Here is a 26,894-nt window from a genome sequence, read left to right as displayed (position 1 = left end):
TGGCATTAATTCTCTTTTCATATTAGCATTGCCATTTAGTATTAAGTGAAAGCTGACTCAGAGTAATTACCAAAGGAATTACAAATGACCACCACAAATACTGAAAGAAGTCATTGATTTGATATTGCAGTGAATACCAGAAGATGTTGTAATGATTTTCCATTTATAAAAAGTGAATTGTCCATTTAACTAAATGTGCTTAGTGCATATTGTATTAATCAGTGCAAAAATTTAAATATGCCCAGGCTGAAAGACACAATATACTGTATTATCATGTTTGTACTAAATGATATCTTTGGGATTTAACAAATATATTTAGTATTTTATACTTAATTTAGGATTGTATGGAAGAAAAAATAGCTAAAGTTGCTTTGGCATTGTACATAGGTTAATAGCACATAGTGTTTTAGTAAGTGCTATAGATAGTAAGAAATTAGAGTTAAGGCCTAAAATAGGAGTTTCCTGTTATTTGCCTTAATTCTTTTTATCAGCAATGTTGAGATAAGGTAAATTTTGCGTTGTGTGTCACTTAAGAGACCAGAAAATATCTTTGTAATATTACATTTGGTCTCATCTCACAAGGTGCCAATTATTTGTCATCCTTGCCACTCTTTGACATGACATGACATGGATTTCAAAGAGGGATTTTGATTTGTCTCTGTGTTTTATAGAATAGACATACAAAGCAACTCTCCAGGTTTAAAGTTGTAATAGAAAGTCACTGATCATGTTTCGTGACTAACATTTTTTTTTGAAGATTGGCACCTGAGCCAACAACTGTTGCCAATCTTTTTTTTTTTTCTGCTTTTTCTCCCCAGATCCCTCCAGTACATAGTTGTATATTTTACTCGTGGGTCCTTCTAGTTGTGGCATGTGAGGTGCCGCCTCACTGTGGCCTGACAAGCAGTGCCATGTCCATGCCCAAGATCTGAACCAGCGAAACCCTGGGCTGCCGAAGCAGAGTGTGTGAACTTCACCACTCGGCCACGGGGCCCGCTCCAGTGACTAACATTTTAAATAATGATTGTTGGAAAAGTTAGTCCTCATGTCTTATGGCTCATTAACATAATTTTTCCAGAGTTGATGAGGGAAGAGCAACTTAATTTTTCACTCTTTGTAGACAGTACTGACCAAGAAATTAATTTGACACTCTAGGCCTTGACAGTAGAAGGTAAAACTGATGCTTGTGGATTATATGCTGTAGTGTCAGTAATTTCTCTTGTTGCTGTGAGTAAAGCTGTGAGTAAAATTATGAGGTACCTTAAGAGAAAGGGCGAAAGTGGTTGAAAATTTAATTGGTGTAATACTGCTTTAGGGTAACATCTGCACAAGACTTACCAAGGAGTATGATTGCCTTGAATATTTTTCTAGAATATAAACTAATTTTTGAGAAGATTGTTAAAACAGTGTTTGAATAGTACTTGTATTGAGAAGTAAATATGAGTATGTCTGTGGTAGACGTTGGTTAAGAAGTGGTATTTTTTCCCAAAGAGCTTTTGTTTTAGATTGAGAGATAACAAAAGTAACAATAATTTTTAGTTTATTACTTATAAGACCATCAATAAATGCAAAACTCTAAGAAAAGGAGAGAACTCTTAAAGTGGGATGATTGGGTATGCCTTTATGAAGAAATTAGCATTTAAGCTGGGTCTTGAAAGATGGAATTGCATCCTTGCAAAGGAAAAGAATGGGAGGCATTCAGTTGGAGAAAATAGCCAGGCCAAAAGTATAGAAGTGGAACAAAAGTACAGAAGTATATGTACAAAAGTATAGAAGGAGAACTGGGTTTTGATTTTTTTTAATGACAATGAATAAACCATTGGGCATAGGGAAAAAGTGAAAGCTAGGGCTGCAAAAGTAAGTTTTATTTTAATGCTTTAAGCAGGAAGGTAGTAGCTATTTAAGATGTTTAAGAGGGATAGACATCAAAGCAGTTTTTCTTATGGGAAGATTAATTAAGATATAATTGTGTTGTATGTGCTATACATACAGTTAAAGCTGTGATAACCAGTCTCCATAAACCAGAGTTAATGTGAGTGAGGGCAAGGGAGTGATTATAATAATGGACTGTGTGATTTTAAGGTTGATAGGGAGATAAGTGAGGACTTTTCAGGTGGAGAGGTGGGGGACTGGAGTGAAAAGTTGGGTCAGTGGATTATATGTTCTGATGGGGTTTAGGAATTGTTGGAGTGGAGATACTAGAGGGAATGAGCTGGAAAGATAGAAGATTGTGGTTGGAGAGCACAATGTTTGAAATAGATTATGGAAGGTTGAGATTATTGGTAATGATCATGAAAATGAGATGGCTAATGTAGGATGGAAGACAAGGTTATTATAGGAAAGGAAATTAAGGAACTGTGGCACCAGGATGTTGTAAAATTATCCAACTTGGATATTAGTATGGTAATATAATATAGTTGCATACTGTCGTGGTTTAGTAAGTGCCCTTATATACCTTCTTGTCTTCCAGCAACTCAGTGAGGTAAATAAAATAGATAGTGTCTCAGTTTTACAGATGAAGAAACTGAGGCCCAGATAAATTACCTGTTTTGCCTAGTACAGAGCTGAGTTTTGAACTTTAATCTTCTGATTTGTAGTGTTTTTTCTTCTGTGGTGTATAGATTGGCCTCTTTTCAAGGAGATGAGTGTTGGTGTTGTGTACTGTATATAAAGCATTGTTTAATACATGGCAGCATTTTCTACCAGTTAACTAATTGGTGGGAAATAGTTGGTATGCTTATCATTATATATTTTTTCAGTTATAAGCTTAATTGATTGGTTATGGCTTCTTGCTTTCCTTTTCGCTGTGTATAGATCTACTAGACAATTTTATTCCATTTCCCAAACATTTATTAAGTGCCCATTTGTTAGCATGGCATCATAAAAGGATAAGAAAAGAAGGTAAAATCAATCCAGTTTGTTCCAGTAAAAGAGTAAGTGGGAGGGGAGAATGGTACTTCTACTGGATACTGTCAAATTAGGCTACTGTCCTAGTATCCTTGACCATTACAACATCAAAAATTGACTGCTGTGATATCTAGTGATGATACTATCAGCTACTGTTTTCTGAGTATGTGTTACGTGCCAGCCCTGTGCCAAGGCATTTTGGAGATAGTTATCTAATCTAAGTAACTATCCAAACCAGGGGGTGGTATCCCTCATTTTACAGATGAGAAAACTGAGGCTCGGAGAAATTCAGGCCACGTAGTTAGGAAACTCAGATTTGAATCTTGATCTCTCCTAAAATGGGACTTTTCCTGTGGTTCCTGATTGTTTCAAGTATAAGATCCAAACTCAGTAACTTGGCCTATAAGATTCTTAAGCATGTGGTGCCACCATAACAAGTGTATCTCTTTTCTTTTCCCCTCATTGTCCTGCCATCCTGCAGTTCCTGTTATCTGGAAATGTTTGGCTCTTTCATTATTGTTGTTTTTACCTATCTGGAATTCCTACTACTCATTCTTCAAGACTCAATTTGATGTCGTCTCTGATATCTTCCCTAGGCAAAGTTAGTTGCTTTATTTTCTGTGCTCCCATAGCACTTTGGTTATATTTCAGTAATAGCGCTTTTACTAATAATAGTAGTAGCTAATAGTATGGCGTGCTTACTGTATTAGACACTATGTTATGCGCTATTATCTCATGTAATCTCCCAGTAAGGTAAATTCTGTTATTATCTCTATTGTACAAATGAAAAACTTACCCAGTTTGCACTGGGAGCAAGTCGAAGAGGTCACTTTCAGGTAGTTTGGACCAGTCTAGGCCTTTAACCACTGTACTGTTCTACCTCTCCTACTGTATACTTACTTACTTCTTATAATTTATCTTATCTCACTGGACTTAGAACTCCCTGAATGCAGAGACTTTTTTGTTTTATTCATTTTTCTAGTGTTGAGTCAAGATTTGGCACCTAGAAATTGCTCAGATATTTCAATTAATGATTAACTAAGGCAAGTATGTAGGAAGGAGAGGCTTAGGAGAATCTGAGAAGAATGTCCAGGCTTGGGGACTCAGCTTCCTGCAGTGCTGTAGATTATCTAGGTTGAATTATTAGTTTCTGTGATATCCTGTAAAGCCAGTTGAGGGATATTTCAAGTATGGAAGTTGGCAGTCATTTTTTAGCTGTGAGTTTCCTTCTGTGTGACACACTGTACATACACTTCTTTTCCTGTGGACTAGTGCAGAATTTTTGTCAAACGTCTGAATAGATAGACATTTGTCATACAAGCCATTGGTACAAGAAATAATATGCATTACTGTGGGTCCCAGAGGAATTTTTAACTGTTTCCTTTCTTTTTTGAATGCCTCAAGAATTGTTTGCTCTATCTTGCGTGCATTTCTGAAAAAGGTTGATCTCTTCCGTAGGATTTTTAAAAGTTAGTAATTTTTCAGTGTAGTGCTTTTTTGGAAGCCAGTTCTTTCTTGTTCTAGTAAAATTATCCAGTAAATTGGATGTGCCAAACAGGTGTACATGTATTTTTAGATGAGTGTGTGATATACTCATACCTTTGACCCAGTGTACTGTTTTCAAGTTCTTAGTTATTTGCTAAGATTGCTAGCCAATTATCTTTCCTACCAATTTACATAGAATTAAATTTAATAAGTGAATTTATTCTTCTGGGTTATTGACTGGCCTCGACAGTACTTTAAAATAATAATTCATTACTTTTTACTTCTTTAAACCTCACAACCTATGCAGTAATACTATAGTGTAATCATCTGGATTTTACAGCTGGGGAAACAGGCCTATGCCTAGCGAGAGGTTTGGTAATTTGCCCTAGGTTATACGGCTAGCAGATGGTAATGATTTGATTTTTGGTGTCTCTGACTTCAGAGGTCTTTGGTTTCATAATAATATACTGGAAGTTGTTGTGAATCAGACTATATGATTATGAAGACAATAGTGAAGAATTGAGGTTTTTGAGGAATTGCCCACAATGGTGTTTTTGTCCACTTTCCAAATTGAAATAAATTTTAAGTATACTAATAAAATGACACCAATAATCCTTCAGAATGGGTTTTTTTTTGGGGGGGGTAGTTTTTTTCATCCTGAGACATTTTCTTTCTGAATTATTTGGGATAATACTAGAGTTACTTTATTTGGAATGAGTAGGGGAGAGGGAGACAGAGGAAGTCTCTCATTTATTTTATGACAGAAGAGGATTGTTTTTTTTTCATAGATGGAATATGACACTATCCTGTATGGTTCTATCTGCTAAAATACCATTTTTTGTCCATGGCAGGTGAAATCAGCATGATTCTGTATTTTGAATTTAGAAAGTCCAAGTTATATACAAGTATGGTTACTTGAGTTGTGAGGTAGGGCTACGCTTAATATATCCACTTAGTAACATTAGACAGTCTCTAAGGGAATAATGGTAAATACGATACAAAAGATATATTTTTGTTGGGGAGATTTGGAGCAGAGAGAAACAGGAACATTTACAGTATGCAGCTTAATAGCCGGAGCGAGGTGCTAGCAGATAGGGCTAGCATGAGTGGTACAATATACTGCTAAAGATAAAACTGTTTTAAACTTGGCCCAAGCCTAGTCTAGATGGGGAAAGTCAGACAGGACTTAAAACTTTAGTCTATATAATCCTCGTGTTAATAATTAATTTGACTATTCGTTAGAAACTCTGGATCCACTGACTTTGACTATGAGTAATATTTTTTCCTTAAATTTTTTTTTTAGAAATTGTATTAGGTTTTAATAGTTGTGGAAAGACGGAAGAGAATATCCCTTCTTTAGGGTCTTAAATATTGTGTTCTGCTATTTGAGATTATGGGCTGTTGGTTGTGATCTTTAAAGAATTGTCCCGATAATTGCGTCTTCTCTAGCTCTAATTTTCCCTATTAATTACCATATAGTTAATCACTGGAAAGGGTACAGCTGTGGGATTATGTGATTCCAAAATCAGCAATGGTTACCAAATAACAAGATTCCACTTATATGGGTAAATTTAGGACAGTCTCTATCTCTATTTATATTTAAATGATCAGCACAGCTAAATTTGTAATAGAGAAGTTTCCGCATTTGTCCTGTGCTTGGAAGCAGAATCCTTGACCTGTAAGGAACTAGAGCTACTGTGTATTTTAATAACGTGCAGGTCAGCCAGGTTCTTCTATTCATTTGTAATTAGACCGGCCACAAGTTGAAGCTTTTTTTGAGAGAAGAGGCAGTTGAAGGAAAGTCAGCTGGGTGTGTGTATACACGTCTGTGCATTTTAAAATATTTAACATTAACACTTTTTTTTTAGAAAAGTGAATTTGCTCCTAGTCTGATTCTTTTGAAGTTAAATTTCTGATCAGCATAAATGAAAATCTATATTTCAATTCTGAAAGCAGGTAGTATTTGAAAAGGAAGAGTTGATTTAGACAATGAAATAAGTGTTCCAAGCAATCATCATTAAAATTGAATTTTAGGAATGCTCTAACATAGGATCTGTGAATTTTCACTAGGATGACCACATGTTCCCGTGTATGCCTTTTGTCCTGGCATAATTACTGTTAGCACTGCTTTTTACTCTCAAAGTGCCCTGGTTTGTGTGATTTATTATATGATCATCCTAGCTCTAACGGGATTTGAGAAATCTAAATGAGGTTTTAAAAGCAGGGTAGAGCAGAAAAAAATACTTTTCAAATCCCTGTTGAGGCCTTCAGATAATCAGATGTCATACTGACTATTTTTGGAAAGAATGATCTTAATTAGTCTTAAGTTCATCAGAATGACTTAAAAAATTTTTTGGGGGGAGGAGAGAGGCAAGAAATAAAATACTTATCATCATCATCACTGCTGCTACTATTTCTACTATAGTTTGTGCCCTGGGGGTTTGAAATCACGTTTTATATTCCTTCCGTCCTCTTCTTTTTGCTTTGCCAGTAACATTCAAAAGGAACAAATGGATTCAGAGTGAAAAAAAGTAAACCCCTTAACCTTCTTAAAGACTACCACTATTTTCAGTTATATGATGGCTCTTTCAGAGATATATAATACATTTACAAGCATTTTCTACTCTACCTTTCCAAAGGGTAGCATGCAAGCACATTTTTCAGCACTTTGATTTTTTCTCTTAATAATATGCTTGGAGATTATTCCATAATCAAAAGACTTTTTGTTTGTTTTTATTTTAAACTAATTTTAGATTTGTAGAATGGTTGCAAAAGTAGTACAGAGAGTTTTAGTACACCACTCACCTAACTTCCCCTCTACAATATCCATACAGTGATCATAATATGGTTACCAAAACTAGGAAATTCACGTAGGTACAGTAATCTTAACTAAGCAATAGGCCTTATTTGAATTTTACCACTTTTTCCACTAATGTTCTTTTTCTGTTCCAGGATCCCATCTAGGATTCCACACTGAATGCATTTAGTTATTTCTTCTTTCTCTCCTCTAGTCTGTAACAGTTCTGCAGTTTTTCCATGTCTTTTGTGATAACCAGAAGGTTTTGACTAATAACTCTGCTTTATATGGAGACTATTGTTTCAGAATTATGGAGACAAGGTATTGTTTTTTTTAAATCTTTGAGTTTTGTATAGTGTAATACAGTGCTGGGAATATGGAACTAAGAATCAAGCCTTTATGAGTTGGTGACAGTCTGTATCAGTTTTCTTATTTGTAAAATAGGGATGATTTAAAAATCCCCTAACCTCAACTAATTGCCAAATCCTGTGTTGAGTATCTCACAGTTTTGTTAGGGTAAGCTTTCTGAAGGTATATTTTATAAAGCTAAAAGAAGCCGTACATGTTTATATATATGAAGTGGTATGACCCTTCCCAAAACTTGCTTTTCAATAAATCTTTTATTTTAGGACAGTTTTAGATTTACAGAAAGATTGCTAAGATAGAACAGAGTTCTCATATATATACCTCATAAACTCTGCACCCAGTTTCCCTGATTATTATCTTATATTAGTATGGCACATTTGTTACCATACTAATGAACCAATATTAATATATTATTATTAACTAAAGTCCATACCTTCATTCAGATCTCCTTAGTATTCCCCTAATGTCCTTTTTCTGTTCCAGGACCCCATGAAGGATACCACATTACATTTAGTTGTCATGTCTCTTTAAACTCTTGTTGGCTGTAATAGTTTCTAAAAACTTTTTTTTTGTTTGTTTGAGAAAGATTAGCCCTGAGCTAACATCTGCTGCCAGTCCTCCTCTTTCTGCTGAGGAAGACTGGCCCTGAGCTAACATCCGTGCCCATCTTCCTCTACTTTTATATGTGGGATGCCTGCCACAGCATGGCTTGCCAAGCGGTGCTATGTCCGCACCTGGGATCCGAACCAGCGAATCCCTGGCTGCCAAAGTGGAACTGTACACACTTAGCCGCTGCGCCACCGGGCCGGCCCCATCTAAAAACTTTTAAAGGGCAAAAATTTAATGTTATAATTGTCATTAATTTTGGGTCTAATTTAATAAATATTTCAATTTATCCTAAGTACCTCTGTATACTCTATAGCACAGTAGAACCCTGTGTCTAATTTTTATTGTATATTTGTTTAATCTTTTAGAGCAAACGCTTTGACTTGTATATTTGTGTTTGTGACATTGTTAGGAACACATGACTTATTTGATATAAAAGCCTTCATTAGGAGCATGGATCTGAAATTTATCATTGTTCTAAGGAAAAAAAGATTTGCTTTAAATGATCTGGTTTAGGGAAAACCAGGGACTGCTTGCTTCTTTTAGTTAAAGAAAGAGGGAGTGTTTCATATATCTTCTTTGATCCCCTTAATGGCCAAGACATGAAGTTCTTAACTCCTCTTTGAGAAAGGAGCTATCTAATCTTTAAGGCAGTTCCCTCCAAATCACCACTGTCTTTGATCTTCTCCAACAATTTTCCCCTTGGGTTTCTCTATATTGGCCCCTCCCCCTTAAAATCCTAATAAACGGTTTTAAAAAGCAAATTTTATTATACCACTCTCTTTCTTAAAGACCTTTACTAGCTGCACAGAGTAAATCATAGATCAGAGAATAAATCCTGTGACCTACAATGCTGTCCTTGTACCCTTCCGCTTCCTCAATGAGAGAGTCCCTGCACTTCTCCCCTGTGCTTGGCTCAGATCCAGCTCCTTCCACTTTGAAGTCTTGCTTGATACTCCTGGTCAGTGCTCGCCCAGCTTTTAGTTCACCTCTGTTATGGCATTCATCAAATTGTAATTCACTGTTTATCTGTCTCCTCCATAAGGCATGTTGCTTAAATCCAGTTACTCTTTCTTCATTTATATGTCCTGTGCCAGCACAGTTCCTAGTAAGCGGCAGAAAATTAGTGAATATTACGTATTGAATTGGAATAACATGTTCTTTTATGTAAATAAAAAGGGAAGAGACTGGTTCATAAGGACGGTTTTTTTTTTTAGCAACTGTAAAGACTCAGTACTTCCACATCCTTGCTCTTGCCCCCTAATTTTTTCAGTCTTTTTAAGGTGATTTGCACTGTTCAAGTTAGACCCATTAAGGATTTTTTTGTAAAATACTTTTCTCCAGACATTTGCTTTGACTGAACTTGTAGGTAGAACTTTAATCTTATACCTAGATATATTACCTAGTCCAATAGCCTCTTGTCACAGGTGAGGAAAATTTGTGCTAACAGTGTCTTTAATTTTTTAGAACATTGTGCCCCCCCTTATTAAAATTCATTATTAAAAACAAGTAGTACAAATGTTAACGTGGATATTGTTAAAAGCTCACACTACCTTGTTAACAAAGTAAAAAGTGAAAGCCCTACTTTCTCCATTTCATTTCTTAGAGGTAATCATTGTTATCAGTTTTACCATTTTGTAGTAAAGTTTTAAAATGGACATACTGTTTGGAAGAAATGCCTTAGAAATAGTTACTATGGGTTTACTCAAATTATTAACTTTCTCTCTTTTTTATTTACTTTTTAAAAATATATAGACTTTATTTTTATTTGTTTTTTTGAGGAAGATTAGCCAGTCCTCTTTTTTGCTGAGGAAGACTGGCCCTGAGCTAACATTCATACCCATCTTCCTCTACTTTTTATATGTGGGACGCCTGCCACAGCATGACTTGACAAGTGTTGCATAGGTCTGCACCCGGGATCCAAACCAGTGAACCCCGGGCCACTGAAAGTGGAACATGCAAAGTTAACTGCTGTGCCACCAGGCAGGCCCCTAGACTTTATTTTTTAGAGCAGCTTTAGATCCACAGCAAAGGTGAGTTGAAAGTCCAGGGTTCCCATATTATCCATTTCCCACTTCACCTGCATAGCTGCCTCTACCATCAGCGTCTCACAACAGAGTGATACATTTGTTACAAGAGATGAGCCAACATTGAGGCTCATTATCAGCCAAGGTCCTAGTTTACATTAGGGTTCACTCTTGGTGTAGTTCTGTGGGTTTTGACAAATGTAGTATAATGACATGTATCCATCATTATAGTATCATGCAGCATAGTTTCAGTGCCCTAAACATCCATGCTCTACCTGTTCCTCCCTTCTCACCTAAGCCCCTGACAACCACTGATTTTCTTTTTTTAATGTTTTCATAGTTTTGCCGTTTCTAGAACATTATATATTTGGAATCATACAGTATATAACCTTTTCAGATTGGCTTCTTTCACTTAGTAATAATGTATTCAGGGTTCCTCCATGTCTTTTTGTGGCTTGATAGCTCATTTCTTTTTAGTGCTGAATAATAGTCCATTGTATGAATGTACCACAGTTAATCAATCTGTTCATCTGTTGAAGGATGTCTTGGTTGCTTCCAAGTTTTAGCAATTATGAGTAAAGCTGCTATAAACATCGTGTGCAGGATTTTGTGTAGGTAACAAGTTTTTTACTCATTTGGGTAAATACCAAGGAATGTAGTTGCTGGATCATATGGTAAGATATGTTTGGTTTTGTAAGAAACTGCCAAACTGTCTTCCAAAGTGGCTGTACTATTTTGCCTTCCCACCAGCAATGAATGAGAGTTCCTGTTACTCCCATATCCTCCTCAGCATTTGGTGTTGTCAGTGTTTAGGATTTTAGCTTTTCTACTGTGTAGTGGTATTTCATTTTAATTTGCACTTCCTTAATGATATATGATGTTGAGTATCTTTTCATATTCTAATTTGCCACCTGTATATCATCTTTGGTGAGGTGTCGGTTCAGATCTTTTGCTCAGTTTTTTTTTTTTCTGGCCCTGAGCTAACGTCTGTTGCCAGTCTTCCTCTTTTTGCTTGAGGAAGATTGTCACTGAGCTAACATCTATGCCAGTCTTCCTCTATTTTGTATGTGGGATGCCACCACAGCATGGCTTGAGCAGTGTGTATGTCTGTGTCTGTGCCCAGGATCCGAACCTGCAAACCCTAGGCCGCTGAAGTGGAATACGCGAACTTAACCACTATGCCACCCGGCTGGCCCTGCTCAGTTTTTGATCGAGTTGTTTGTTTTTCTTATTGTTTAATTTTAAGAGTTCTTGTAAATTTTGGATAACTCTCCTTTATCAGTTGGGCCTTTTGCAAATATTTTCTCCCAGTCTGTGGCTTGTCTTCTTATTCCCCTGATAGTGCCTTTCACAGAGCACAAGTTTTAAATTTTAATAAACTCCAATTTATCAGCTATTTGTTATATCGATCACGCCTTTGGTGTTGTATCTAAAATGTCATCACCAAACTCAAGATTACCTAATTTTTTGTTTGCTTTTACTTGGTTTTTGTGTCATTGGTTGAGGCTGCATTTATTTTGGTGGTAAGTGAAAAATGTTATATGCTTCACCACCAAGGATTATTGTCATTGTGGTTAACCTTTTGCTTTGGTGGGAATTGATAGTGTTAATGTTTTTGTATGAACACATTTTAAATGAGTCAAATAGCCTTTTTCTATAGGGTAACTTTAATTCAGTTTAAATCTGCAGATTCATGAAATTTTAGGCCAAGAAATGGCATAAAAGAGTGTCCAGTTCAAGTTCTTCATTTTATGTGTGAGTACACAATGGATGAGAAATATAATATGATTTGTATGAAGTCATACAGCAAGTTAGCAATAAAAACAGCACTTAAAATTGGTAGTAGCCATTTAAAGAACTAAGATGGAAGATGTATTGATAATTTTTCTTGTATGAAAAGTACTTTTTTTTGTTGGTAGTATTTCTCATTCTCTGTGACTTAGTGTTATGATTTCTTACCCTTTAAAAGGGTAAGTTTTAAAACATTGAAAAATTTCAGCAGTTTTTATGCTTTTCAAATGTTGCAGCTGATTGGTTGGTTGGTTTGTTATGGCAAGTCAGATACTCCTGAATGTTGAGAAGTAATCTCTGTCAAATCACTAGATTAGTTATGGGTATTTGTGGAATATTTTTTTTCAGGCTATTTAAAGTGAATTGCTATTACTAATATCAGGAGATACTTAAATTTTAAAAAAACTAAACGTTAGATGTTTTTCTTCAGATAGATTTATCAGCTGCTGACACATTTGCAGAACATTGCTTGCTTATTAGTTCTTGTCCACATAAATAGTCTGCACAGTTGTAATCAATGAACTACCACTTTAATTTTTCCCCTTCTATTTAACTTAACAGATTTCTGTATAGTTTTAAAATGTTTATGATGGCTCCCAAATTGTTATATTAATAAAACAGTATTAAACTCTTCCCCTGTTGGACATTTGTTTCTACTTTATAAAATATATTAGAGAAATGCCAAAATGAATATATTCTGCATTTTGAATTTGTGATAGCTATGGAAAATGTGATATTCTTCTCTCAGTGTTCCCTCCTCTTGTCTTTTCCTCCTGGAAAAAGAAAGTCACAGAGTAGCATAACAGAAAGAAAGAGCATGAACTTTGAAGTTATAGAGGCTTGAGTTTGGAATTTGGGCTTCTTTACTTACTATGTAAGTAACTTTGAGCATATTTCTTACACCCTCCGAATTCTATATCTGAAAATGGAAATAATGATGCTTACCTTGTTGGGTCATTGAAGGGATTAACTGAGATAATGCCTGTGAAGTACACAGTGCATGATACCTATTAATAGGTATTCAAAAGATAGCTGTTACAAATGTACTGTTTAGCAAGACCACAGGAGTAAATTGTTAAAATTGAGTTCCTCTCTTGAGCTTTCTTTTCTAAACAATGTTTAATTTAGACTGTGAGTTAGTAAAAAATATCAGCAGGATACTTTTACTTTTTAATGTGTAAATTTGTTGGTTTCATTGAAAAGATCATTTGGTTAAAAATTTTTAAGTTTCTGAATCCATCTGTTTCGGTGTCTTTCACTATTATTAATTTTTCCCATCTAAACTGATCAGTTTTTTAAGTTGGAATTTATTATAGTTGGGATTACATTGTGGATGATTGGTAGATGCCTTTTTTTTAATAGCCAACTTCTCAGTGGCAAAGGAGTGATTCTGGTGTCAATTATTGAGAAGACTGGCAAAAAAATGAGCTGAGCTTGTGGCCTGTTAGGTCTAATATATAAGCTTTTAAAAAATATTTCAGGGGCCGCCCGGTGGCGCAGCAGTTAAGTTCGCATGTTCCACTTTAGCTGCCCGGGGTTCACCAGTTCGGATCCCGGGTGCAGACGTGGCACAGCTTGGCAAGCCATGCTGTGTTGGGTGTACCACATATAAAGTAGAGGAAGATGGGCATGGATGTTAACTCAGGACCAGTCTTCCTCAGCAAAAAGAGGAGGATTGGCAGCAGTTAGCTCAGGGCTAATCTTCCTCAAAAAAAAAAAAAAAAATTCAAATACCCAAGTAAGTTTATTGTAAATGGTGTTGATTCAAAAATACATACGGTTTTCAATTTAAATCTTCAAAGATAAACAAAATGATTATGATTTCTGTTAGGGTATTTGAGTATTAGGTATTTAAGTATAAAATTTAAAAGGAAAAAAAACTTGCAGTTAAAAACAGGGCCTCCCTCTCATCTTTTCTCTGTTGGGTACTCAGTTGTCTTCGAGTTAACTCTGGCATCTGCTTCTTATGCATTCTAGAACTGTATATGCATGTTTTTTAGTTTGTTTTGTTTTTGTTTAATTAAAAAATCAGACAGTAATATTGACTTTTATTGTGATATGCCGTTCTGTGAATTTTAACATATGTATGGATTCATGTAACCACCACCATTATATGTTTACAGGACAGGATTTAAACTTTTTTCATGCTTAAAAAATATTTTTTAAGGAGGGAGATGTAGAAATACTGGCTTTCCCTTCATATTTCATTTAAAGAAATTATTAAGATACAGTGAAACTCATCCATTTTAGTGTAGAGTTCTTCAAGTTTTAACAAAATGTGTCATGGTATAGCCGCCACCTCAGTTAGTATATAGTCCCAAGCAACCACTGATTAGTTTTTTTCTCTAGTTGCCTTTTCCAGAATGTCATATAAATGGAATCATACAATAACTTTTTGAGTATGGATTCTTTCATTTAGCATAATACATTTGAGATTCATCTATGTTATTGCTTATATGATTAGTTTGTACCTTTTTATTACTGAGTAATAAGTCTGTTGTATGAGTGTGCCACGGTTTTTTAATCCATTTCCCAGTTGAGGGACATTTGAGTAGTTTCCAAACATTCACAGACAGATTTTTGTATGAACATAGGTTTTTCTTTTCGCTTGGGTAAATACCTAGGGACAGTATTGATGGGTTGTTTGGTAAGGGTGTGTTTAACTTTATAAGAAACTGCCAAACTGTTTTCTAAAGTGGCTGTACCATTTTACATTCCCACCAGCAATCTATGAGACTTTCCCATTCATGGTGCAATTTCATCAGTGCTTGGAATTGTTAGGTTTTTTTAAAGCCATTTTAATAAAGTGTGTAGTGGTATCACCTAGTGATTTTAGTTTGTATTCCCCTAATGATTAATGATGTTGAGTGCTTATTTGCCATCTGCATATCTTCTTTGGTGAAAGATCTGTTTAATCTTTTGCCCACTTTTAAAATTGGGTTTTCTTACTGTTGTGCTTTGAGAGTTCTTTATATATATTTGGATATAAGTCCTTTATCAGATATGAGATTTGTAAATATTTTCTGCCAATCCAGTTTTTCAATTTTTTTCTTTTATAAATTGTGTTTTGGCATTATGTCTTAAGAAATCTTTGTCTCAGGGGCCAGCACCATGGCCTAGTGGTTAAGTTCACATGCTCTGCTTCGGTGGCACAGGGTTTTGCCGGTTCAGATCTTGGACGCAGACCTAGCACTGCTCATCAAGTCATACTGAGGCGGTGTCCCACATAGCAGAACTGGAAGGACCTGCAACTAGAATATACAACTATGTACTGGGGTGCTTTGGAGAGAAGCAGCAGCAGCAAAAAAAGAAAAAAAAAAAAGATTGGCAACAGATCTTAGCTCAGGGCCAATCTAAAAAAAAAAATGGAAAGAAAAAATCTTTGTCTTGCCTGAGGTTACAGATATTTCCCCTATATATTTTCTTCTAGAAACTTTATAACTTTAGGTTTTACATTTAGGTGTGCGATACATTTTGAGTTTTTTAAAATTATGGTGTACAGTATGGACTGAGGCTTTTTTTTCCTTAAGGATACCTAGTTCCAGCACCATTTATTTACATTACTGTTATTTCTCTATGGAATTGCCTTTTACCTTTGTTGAAGATCAGTTAATCATAAATGTATGGGTCTTTTTCTGGACTCAAACCATATCATTAATCCTGTTTTATATTGTGTGTGATAGATCCAGAATGATTTGAAAACAGCTAGCTCTGTTTAGAAATTTCTTAACCATCTCATTTAGAACCTGGTGTTTATTGACAGTGGTTTGTCAATACAGGAGGATTTTCTAAAATGATTTTGTCTACAGATTAAAAGATTTTCCTAATGATTCATTATCTATTTAGAAAAACTTGAGTGATTTCTTGTGCAGTAAGGATGAACTAGAACGTCTTTTCCCAGATGTCCATTTTCTTTTTTTTAGAATTACTTAGTAGTTCTCTAATAATATCTATGTTTGTGCTTTTATTATATCATCTTTGGTAGTGATCAGTTTGGGGGCACTTCTCTTTTGATTTAAAACATAGTTCTCCTAAAAATAAAATCTTTAAAAAAAAGGGGGGGCTGGCCAAGTGGTTAAGTTCACTTGCTCTGCTTCAGTGGCCCAGGGTTTTGCCGGTTCGGATCCTGGGCACAGACATGGCACTGTTCATCAAGCCATGCTGAGGTGGCGTCCCACATGCCACAACTAGAAGGACCGACAACTAAAAATATGCAACTATGTACTGGGGGGCTTTGGGGAGAAAAGGGAAAAATAAAATCTTTAAAACATGGTTGTCCTAAGTTAAATAAAGTTTTAATTACTTTAAAAATAGTACCAATTATTGTTGGTAGGATGAGATTATTCTTTTATCATTAAATCTAGAGCTGTAGAGTGAAAGAGAATTACGAGGTTTGGCTGGATATTGGTGTTCAATAACATTGTGAGGTTTGAGTTAATCTAGGTAGTTGAATGTTTATTATTTAGGAGTGGAGATGCACTTTGCAATTAACACCTTTTAAGTAACTGTTAAACTTTTAAATGTTGCAGTAGAAGTTAAAAGGCCAAGAGGCAGGTGTTATTTTAAAGGGATCATTTGACAAAATATTGGAGATTAATTTAAGACAGACTTACATGATTCATAGCTGTTTTTTCACTTTTAGTATTTGTTGGTGATTGCTCTTTCTCATTTTTGGAATACCTGCTTTTAAATCTTGTTCCATTTTAAAAATTTGCTTTTTGTCTTTGGCTAACCCACTCCTGTCCTGTTATTCCTTTCTTCTTTTGAGTAGACTCTACTACACAATATTATTTTTATTTTTATCATTTTTATTGTGGTAAAATACACATAACATAAACTTGACCACTTTTATTATTTTAAAGTGTACATTTAGTGGCATTAAGTACATTAACAATGTTGTACAACCATTATCACCACTACTGTCTAGTTCAGAACTTGTTCCTCACTACCACACAATTTTAGCACCTAATTGTTCTCTAATGTTTAGCCACTATATTAAGTTTTAGGGTTGTGAGAAATAAATAGGACTCAGTTCTTCTCCTGAAGGACTTGGAGGAAGCAAGTAACTTAACGTCTATAACACAGTGCGGCACGCTGCATGCTAGAGCCTCTGTTGATGTTTCATCTTTTCAACTAAACTCTTACTTAACATCTATAACACAGTGCGGCACGCTGCATGCTAGAGCCTCTGTTGATGTTTCATCTTTTCAACTAAACTCTTACTTAACATCTATAACACAGTGTGGCACGCTGCATGCTAGAGCCTCTGTTGATGTTTCATCTTTTCAACTAAACTCTTACCTTTACAAAGCAAAGAGACTTTTTGTTAGGTTAACGTTCAAGTTGTTGTACCACTCCAGCCACCGAATTAATTTAGGTTAGATTGAAGTCTTTAGTCTTTTGATTTAGGTCCATTTAGGACTCACAAATCCTCATGCCGTCTACTTTGTAACAAGAAGGGAACCTGAAAACATTTTTTACCTGAAGATTAGCCTTGGGCTGACATTTCTTGCAAATCTTCCTCATTTTTTTGCTTGAGGAAGGTTAGCCCTGAGCTAACATCTGTGCCAGTCTTCCTCTGTTTTATATGTGGGTCGCTGCCACGGCCATGGCTGAGGAGTGGTGCTGGTTGGCACTCGGGATCTGAATCTGCAAACCCGGGCCTCTGAAGTGGAACTTAACCACCAGGCAATGGGGCCAGCCCAGAAAACTGATACTCTGATTTAAAGCTCTTCCTTTCTAATGGATCAGGAAGATCAGAGAAAACCATGATTAGAGAGAATGCCCTAGTTGTCTGCAGCTGTCCTCGATTGAACTGTTTTGACTTACTATAGTTACACTGACAGCTTGCTTGATAATGGTCAAATGCGGTATTATACAGGCGTGTTTATCTCTCTTGGCAGATCATTTTAGGAATAAGCTGCATTTGAGATGCTGTGTCAAGAGATTGTCTTTTTGAATTTCTTGAAACTTGGAAGTTAGCACGTGATTTTAAAGTTGAATGTTTTAGGAGTTTTAGTTCAAAGCAGTGTTATCAACATTGAACAGTATTATGATAGATTTTACTTGCATTCTTCTATTACTATGAGTTATTTTCTTTAGTATAGTATTGTTTATGGAAAGTAAAACACAATATAGCCCTTGGGTTTTTTTGGTTTGTTTTTGTCTTTTTCCTACTTCTCTCCAAATCCCCCCAGTACATAGTTGTGTATTCTAGTTGTGGGTCCTTCCAGTTGTGCTATCTGGGACACCGCCTCAGCATGGCATGACGAGCGGTGCCATGTCCATGCCCAGGATCGGAACCAGGGAAACCCTGGGCCGCCGAAGCGGAGCACGCGAACTTAACCACTGAGCCATGGCGCCGGCCACGGCCCTTTGTTTTTTAAGATTCTGCAGTCTTCCTAATATAGTCAGTCTAAGAAAGAGTTGATATCCCAAATGATAGATAGTGTTTTAGTTATCAATTTCAATGCCTGTCATAGGAAGAAGAGTTCGTGTTTGCTAGACCTAGACTTCTAATAAATTGTTTTTATAGATCTTGAAACGTCTGAATTTGTGGCACAGTTTTGGTTGTCTATTGAAAGAATGAAAAGTTAGAAATAACCCCAAGTTTAATTAGGGTATTAATAATTTTGGCCTTGGGGCCGGCCCCGTGGCCAAGTGGTTAAAAGTTCACATGCTCCGCTTCGGCGGCCCAGGGTTTTGCTGGTTCAGATCCTGGGCGCAGGCATGGCACCGCTTGTCAGGCCATGCTGGGGCGGCGTCCCGCATGCCACAACTGGAAGGACCCACAACTAAAAATACACAACTATGTACCAGGGGGCTTTGGGGAGAAAAAGTAAAAAAAATAAAATCTTAAAATAATAATAATAATAATAATTTTGGCCTTTATTGCTTTTGAAAAGTAACTGTTGTCTTGTTTTTGCAGGGTAATCACTTTGATCAGTATGAAGAAGGACATTTGGAAATTGAACAAGCATCACTTGACAAGCCTATAGAATCGGTAAGATGATCAGTACTTAATTTTGGATCATAACTAGTTAGGTAGTGTTCGTGTGATACTTGATGTGAATGAAGTTAAGCTTATTAATAACTTATAGTACAGTTTAGAGCTGTTTTCTTGCATGCCCTATGGTAATCAAATAGAGTTTGGGATGTAATCTAATATTTAATATATCGGGAAATTAGTTTGAAAAATGTAGAAACAATTTAGAATTTTGATGGAAAAATATCATTTTGGCCCATACTGATATTCTGTTAAAGATAGCAAGTTAAAGTTTAGTGTTTTTGTAAATTGAATAAAGGAGTAAAATGTATTTTGATCCTTTAAAAGCTTCACCTTTTCTGGGCAACACATCATGTGTGAAATGTTCCATTAAGGACAGTTAAGAACTAATATGTTTTACTTACCAGACCCTTGTGAAACATGGTAAATTTGGTTTCTGTAGCTTAAGAGATATCTGGTTTTTGTCAAAAGTTGATTTTTTCTCCCTCTTCACACAGCTTAGTTTTGGATATAGATGCAAAGCAATAGAACAAGATTTATTTTCCTGACTCTTAATTTTTAAAAAACCTTTAGTTTTTGAATACTATTTTAATTTTGAAAGCCCTTTATTTTCAAATTATACATTCCTTTGTTAGAATGTCTCAACTTGTTAAATACTTGTCAGTATTTGATGTTTGTGCTTAAGTATTTAGTAAGGATTTCAGTGATTATTGGTAAACTTGAGTGAAAAATGATCAAGAGAGAATCTTTATCTTTATAGCAGTTAAGACAATTCCCCTTTTCCTTTAAGAAACACCAGCTTCTCTACCCTTAGGAAAATCAGGCAATTTAGAGAGCACAGGTATTTGAACTTTAGCTTTTATTTTGATAACTGTAACATAGTAAAGGATCAACATATATTTATGTTCCTAATTAGGTTGGTGTTGTGTGTGTTTGTGTGTATGTTTAGATGTTTACAGAAATTTACACAACTTGGGGTGTTCGACATTTTTCTTCCACAGCAGTTGGCCCATATTAGCTAAGCAGCCATGATCTGGTTTGTATTGCACGGTCTGCCTTTTTTTAATTTCTTCTCTAGGGTTTCTTTCTCCCCCACCTCCCTTTCTTATTTCTGTTCTTCTGGTCCAGTGAACACTGCATATAGTACCTTCTGTCTTAATGTGCTGGCATGATGCTAGACTTAGGCATGGCAGTAATTGATGACGCATGTGATAATGCTGCAGAGGGAGAATTCACATCTGATGTTGTGCTGAAGCCCAGTCTTGTGTTTTGACTTAAGGATAAAATGCCAAGCCCAGTTTGCTAAGTTAAAAATCACTGAAGTTTTTGCCTTAGTTCTGTGTCATCTTGGTAATTATCATGAGGCAGAATTTTACAATGAACTGTGTAGGCCAGCTAGATCAGTATCTTGTACTTGAAAAATAATTTATTTTTTCCCTTTTAATTTAAATGTCTCTCTGGGTCAAAGTTTAAGAACAGATAGCTGTCAGAAGCAAGGCCCAAGTACCATATTCTACAAGGTACATGGTTGATTAATATTCTTATACAAGCTATTATTCTGTGGGTACTCTGACTCAACAGTAGCAGGAAGTTTAACTAACTAGATTTGCAGACCAGTATTCATTATTACTATACTCAACAAAGATTTTTAAAAAGCACTAAATTAAATGATACTTAAAATTATGTAAGCCTTTTTTTTAGGGCTACATTTTAAGGTTTTTGGAAAATTCATTCCTTTGGCATGTGAGACTAATGCTCTTTTTCCTCTCACACTGTCCAGGATTTTTTCCAGCACATGTCATAGGGAGAACACTATCAGAAGACAGTCTGAGTAATCATTGTTGAGTAATCTCAATGAGTAGGAGTGGAATTGATACATGCCTTTTGTTAAATAGTTTTCTCTTCACTGAAAATAGCAAATGGTAAAATACTGGTACTGGATATTTAATTTTTTTAATAAATAAGTGTATGTTTAGAGATGTATATTAATTGTATTTCTAATGAAAATTTACTTCTGAAACACATAAATATATGCATTATTTGTGATGTGGTAGTTTAGGTAGTAGGAGGGGCTCCATACCCTGCACTGTGGTATAAAGAAGTGGGACATACAAGTTAGGAGGGATTTTATTTCTGTTATCAAATCATTTGGGGATAAATTTAAAGTTTTTAAAGACCTCCTAAAATGATTGGCAACAAAGTAGGTAGTGTTGTGCTGCCCCCTACCCCCCCAAAAGAAGAGAAGTGCCCACCAAATAAGTATATGTTAGTTATATGGCTGGCTATATTGAACTATCTTGTTTTTAGGGGGAAATGGCGTTGCTTCTAACAGAGAGAGTCTCTGCTGAATTAAAATCTTTCTCTGCAGCAATATCTATTGAGAGGTGCTGACTGTTTTGCTACAGCATGCAACTCAAAAGTGGCTGGAAATAATGCAGCTTTGGGAGTCTACAGATCATTGCAGGAGCTAAAGGTCTAGTCATTTTTTTTTAACAAAGGTAATCTGCAGCAGCTGGTAACCATGGAAGTTTCTGCACAGGTTTGTGCCAAGAATATGCCTGTGTGAAGGGTTATTGTGAGTATAGGATTAAGGTCTTTTGTAATAGGGTAAGTTTGTTGCAAACCGGCAGGATGGGAAATGAGATACAGAGATGCAATAATGCATTATTCTTTTAGTAAACTTCTGAAGCCTAGATTTGTTAGTGAGCTGTTACAGATACTCAGTTTCGATCAGGAAATGTTGAAAACACATCAAAATCCAGCATTTGTAAAGTATTTCATAATCTTTGTTTTAAAGTTTTATTTCCTCTGCTTTATTTCAACCAACCAGATATCTTTCAATGAAATTTCTGGTCAAGAATAAAGCACTATTCTAAGAAAATTATGAAAGAATTGCCTGACAGCTTGATTATCTGAATTAAAGAGAAGGTGGAAAGTACTAACATTTTACCCTTAATTGCAAAAAACTTCTTAGAACTGAATTTTAATTTATTGTTTTGTGAGATTCTTAGGTGCCAGCCATTATATTTTTGACCTCTACATACTTAAAATATTTAGAAAACAGATAAAATTGTAATCTAAAGCCATAGCCCAGAATAGGAGTCCACCATAGTTCCAAGAATTGGTTGATATGATTTAGGATATATGATCCTTTATGAGCTTTACCATAGAAGGAGGAAGAGAAATCAGATGAGAGAGAGATTATAAGCTATACAAAAGGCAAAATGCCTGCACCATAGATTTAAAATATCTTGTCATTGTTGCAGTTGGACGTAAAACTACCCATTAGTTGGTCTTTGTTCTACCTGACTGATTAAAATCCTGTCTTTAGAGTTGTCAGGTTGACTGAAGAGGTTGTAAAAATTAATATGAGTTTTCAAACTCCATTTGCTGATGTTTACTTTGCTCACCTAGGGATTTAGAAGTATATGTATAATTGGGTTTTGTCATGTTGCCTGTCTGTTTAGATCTGTGGACTCCACTAGTTTCCAACTGTAACTCTCTAAGACTGCTGATCTGACAGTTGGCAGTGACCATCCATGGACTGCACTACAGATAACGTGCTTCTTGGAGCTGAATGGTGTAGCATTACTATATGGCTTTTCTCTCTAGTCTTCATTGTGTCATCTGTAGTGAGCTATATAGATTTTTTGTTTTGGGAATTTTTACAACTTGTTGTTTGCATGGGTTCACCTAGTAGCATTTGGTTTTTGCTTATAGAGTCTTTAATACACAATCGGCAAAGCTTACAATCCACTCAAGAGACTTAACCATTTTTGTCATTGTTGAAAGTGGGCTAAATGGTGTAAATTAAATGTGGCTGTCTACTAAAAGAAAATTCAGCATGGAATTAATATTCATATAGTCACTGACATAATTGTAGTATAGTTTTCTCTTGAGACATGATATTCTATTTTCTGCTATAAAAACTTGGAATCAACCCCATACAATAAAGTAAATTTTTATCTGTGTTTTGGCAGCCTCCCAGTATACAAATTGGTGGTGCTATTGCCAAAATGATCGTTGTTCTGTGATGCTGTACAGCTTTATGGAGCAGAGAAAAGTTCCTGGGGAAGTTTTCTAGTTTCTTTTTAATTAATACATAAAGATATTGAGGAATGGCTGAAACAATTAATAATCATTTTTTCCCCTAGTATTGTTTTTTCAGCATATTGTTAGTTGTTTATAATACACGTTTCTTGCTTTCAAATATCTTTGCTTTTAAAAATTATACCCTCCTTTCTCACACATATAATAGAGGGGAACAAAGGATAAAAATGTAGCATTTTAATTATACATTTAAGTTTAGAAATAGAAAAAAAAAAAGTAAAGGCCAGCTGAGGTAAATCTAGGTGAAAAAAGTTGGGGTTTTCAGCTTAGCTTTGTGATTTAACCAGAACTAAGAAGAACTTCATGCCCAACCACAGAAAATGCTGCACAGCCACCATTTTGGAGTCTTGGGCACAGAGAGTTACAAATAGGTTGTGGGAACTCTCTATGAAGTGTGTGGAAAACCAGCTGTTTGACTGCTTCCCTTGGGCAAAGTTCAGTTGTTTTATTAATTAGTTTAAAATTAGTATTTCCCTGCACTTCTTCCACGTGCGTTTAAATTATAAACACCCTACCACTGTCATGCCTCTTTGTTAGTCTTAAACCAGACTGTGCTAAAAAAATTTTCTATAGTTTATTTTTGGTTCTGTGAGATTATAATCAAACCCCAAATTATGTATTTTATTTAAAAGTTAAAAAAACTGAAGGACATTTTAGTCACTATTATAGTGATAGAAATAGTAAATTGTCACAGTTTTAGAAGTAAATTTAGTGCTCATTGCCCTTGTTATGCCTAGATTACCTGTTTGGGCTATAAATTACTTACTCCAATTTACTGTTATTAATAGCATCCATGGGAATAATTGGCAAAATCACAACCCTAAACAGAGTAGATGAATTATTTTCACAGGCTAGTGACTGAGTCCCTTATTTATCAGTGGAAGTTTAGTCGACATTTTGATCATTTCAGAGGTAGACAAGTCTGCTTTGTTCTACTTTGTTATAAGATATTTTGGTGTGCCCTCCTTGCTTTAATCATCATCCTTAAGCCTGTTGGATTTTTGATGAGTGTTTATAAAACTTTTTTCTTTTTTTGGTAGGAAAAGGGACCTTACTGAATACTAGCCCTTTCTGCAGAGTCACAGAGCTGCCTTTTTTCCTCCAAAAGTAGGTAGTCTGGAATGATAGGAAAGGTCTAGATTTTCTGTTAGTCATTCACTTAATCTAGGAGGTTGGTGAGAGGAAGAGGTTCCGGGAGACATGTCTGTTGTTTCTGTTGCATTTGTTGTAATCACAAGGACATAGAGTGGCATGTTACTTTTAATATAGCCCCTGACATTTCATTCCATATTCATACTTAGGAAGGTAGATTTAATTAAAGAACACTTTTCACCTATAGTTTTAGAAAAGAAATGCCGCTGCCATTTTGTATTAATAGCTTTTTTTGAGAAGGTGACAGCCATCTTGAGTGGTTTTGTAAAAGTGGTGCTAATGTGTATAACCCCAAATTTTTCTTTTTTCTCCCTCTCCCTTTAACATTTGCTTTTCCTTTCACTGTTGTCAGTCACAACACGCTGCTCTTGAATCTCTCAGCTGGTCTTGACTCGTGAATTTACTTATGCTTTCACCCTTCTTTAATAAATACATTAATTGCAAGCAGTGAATTGAAAACAAGACAAAAAAAAAAAAAACGACCATTAGTGATTGGACAGTTTCTTACTTTGTGTTACATTTAACTGTTCTTTTGACAGCCCAGTTTTTAAAGCCAGGTTCGTATGGAAATGCTTTCACTCCACTTGCACTGCTTTTGGAAATAGCATACTGCTTCATCTGTCTGTTTATTTTAGTGCATTCATGATATAACACAGTCAGCATAATGTCTCATCTCCACTTAGCCAAAGATTGAGTTTTGTTAAATAAAGGGGGCAACAATTTTTGTCAGCATGGTTTAATACCCTAAATCTCTGTGCCAAGTATAGTTGTAAAATTTGTCTATTAAAAGATTAAATAACCATTTAATCAACTACATAATCTTAGAGTCATTCTGCTATCCTTGTCCTTTCCATAGTTGTTCAGTTGTAGAAGTTATGATATAAAATAAGGATTTTATGTACAGGTAAGTTTATTTTCGTAGTAATATAATAAAAGCCTCCTTACCTTTTCATTTTCTGCTAACATTACTTGTATTAAGACTTAATTTTTTTTTTTTTTTTTTACAGTCAAGTTATTTATAAATAGCCAGTCAGTCCTGGTTAAGGGGATGCTTTTCTTGACAGTTCAGTTGGGAAGAGAGAAGGGAAGAAAAAGAGGCAAAAGTGTTGGATTAAGTTTTTGTGATAATAATGTGGAAGTCATACCTGGGATTACCCGTAATCACAGCATTTTCTGGTTCTTTCAGTTCCTAGCAAAAAATAATTTCTAGTGACATTTTGTGCACCACAATGATTTTGTATATATATGTTTCAAACAACGGTATCTTTAGAAACAAGTTTTTCATTATCCTTTGCCTCATTTTTGTTTTAAAAAGGTGTCCTGATCTTTTTTCCCCTCCGATCAATGAAATAATTGGCTGCTCAGCACAGTTTCCAGTTTGCAGGCTGTCATAAAGTTGTAGAAGGAAATTGTCTTTTTAAAAAATTTTTTAAAACAGAGCATTGGGAAGGCTTAATGTTTCTCTTTTAACTTACTGTCAGAGAAGATAACAGTAAAATAATAATTTTTCATTCCTCTGTAACTCCAAAGAGCATTTTGCCATTGAGTATTGAGCCAGAGATAAAAAAGCAGTTTAATATGAGATTCTTTAGTTTAATTCAGAGATTTATGGTTTTAACTTTATAAATTGGTTTCAGGAAATGGGTTGTTTTCCAATGGTGATACCAAATTAATACTATAAATTACATTTTAATGCATATAGGACACTTTGTGTTTATAATTTTTAAATGTTTTCCTTTGGATGAGTAGCATCTTTTTATCTGATGCAGTTAATGGTTACTTTAGCTTTGTGTCCATACTTCACAGTATTTGTAAAAAGCAAAGAATTGGACAAAGGTCTGCAGAGGTTTCTAAGATCTTGAACTCTTACGCAGAAGCTGACATTTAATTGTTGTTTCTGGTGTCATTTCATAGAATTTACATTGAAATACCTTTTCCAGTGTGCTCCTAGGAAGATGAGACATTATGTATATTGGTTTTTTCCCCCTACATGCACTAATGGTTCTTTACTGTTAACTTACTGCTAGGCCTGTTTCATTCTAACATTTTAGCATTTTTGTTAGATTACATGTTGAAATGCATCACTCAGTCTGTGCTTGAGCTCATTTTATTTTTCTGTTTAATCAATTTAATTTCTTGTTTTACTAACTTCACTGTTTTTTCAGTTTAATATTGGCTGCATGCTAGTTAAATATTTATATTTTTTATATATATATATTAAAAAACCAATCAAGTCTAGCCTGGATTTTGCTCTGATTGTGTTTTCATTTCTAGTGGTGGGGCAGTCTTACACTTACAACTTACTTTGTATCATGAAAGCCTGACACATAAACAAAGTAACTAAACACAATGTAGATTTTCTTTAAAAAAAAAACTCTTAAAGTGGTGCTGTCTAGGTGGTGGATATGATTGTATAAGTACCTTGATTTTATGCTTTTTAATGTTAGTTTTAAACTTCATAAATGTATTCTTCCCCATTTTCCCCTTCCCTTTTTTCTCCTTTTTAAAGTGTTATGTGCAAAAGTTGCCCAGCACACCATCAGAAAGGACCCTTTATCCCCTATGTTCTTCCCATATAAAATACTAGCCAGCATTTCTTTTTACATTAATGTCCCTTTTATTGGGCACATTTACCCTATTATTAGCA

At 35.2% G+C, this 26,894-nt stretch overlaps 1 protein-coding gene across 7 annotated transcripts in view; it reads left to right on the top strand.

Moving 5' to 3' along the window:
- The window catches only part of GPATCH8 (G-patch domain containing 8), a 102,255-nt gene that overhangs the window by 5,102 nt on the left and 70,259 nt on the right, over positions 1-26,894 (top strand). For 2 of the 7 annotated variants that reach the window (XM_046674903.1, XM_046674904.1), the window contains exons 2-4: positions 18,908-18,982; positions 19,987-20,021; positions 24,787-24,804. Coding sequence is in view for 1 of the 7 variants with exons in the window: in XM_046674900.1 (XP_046530856.1) it covers positions 18,908-18,982 (75 nt within the window). In the remaining 6 variants the exon portion in view is untranslated. Of the gene's footprint in view, positions 1-18,907; positions 18,983-19,986; positions 20,022-24,786; positions 24,805-26,894 lie in introns of those variants that run through there. The other 5 variants (XM_046674901.1, XM_046674902.1, XM_046674900.1 and 2 more) reach the window with 3 other exon arrangements.

Source organism: Equus quagga, chromosome 11, assembly GCF_021613505.1.
Source record: "Equus quagga isolate Etosha38 chromosome 11, UCLA_HA_Equagga_1.0, whole genome shotgun sequence".
NCBI lineage: Eukaryota > Metazoa > Chordata > Mammalia > Perissodactyla > Equidae > Equus > Equus quagga.
This window is presented reverse-complemented; position numbering and strand designations above follow the sequence as displayed.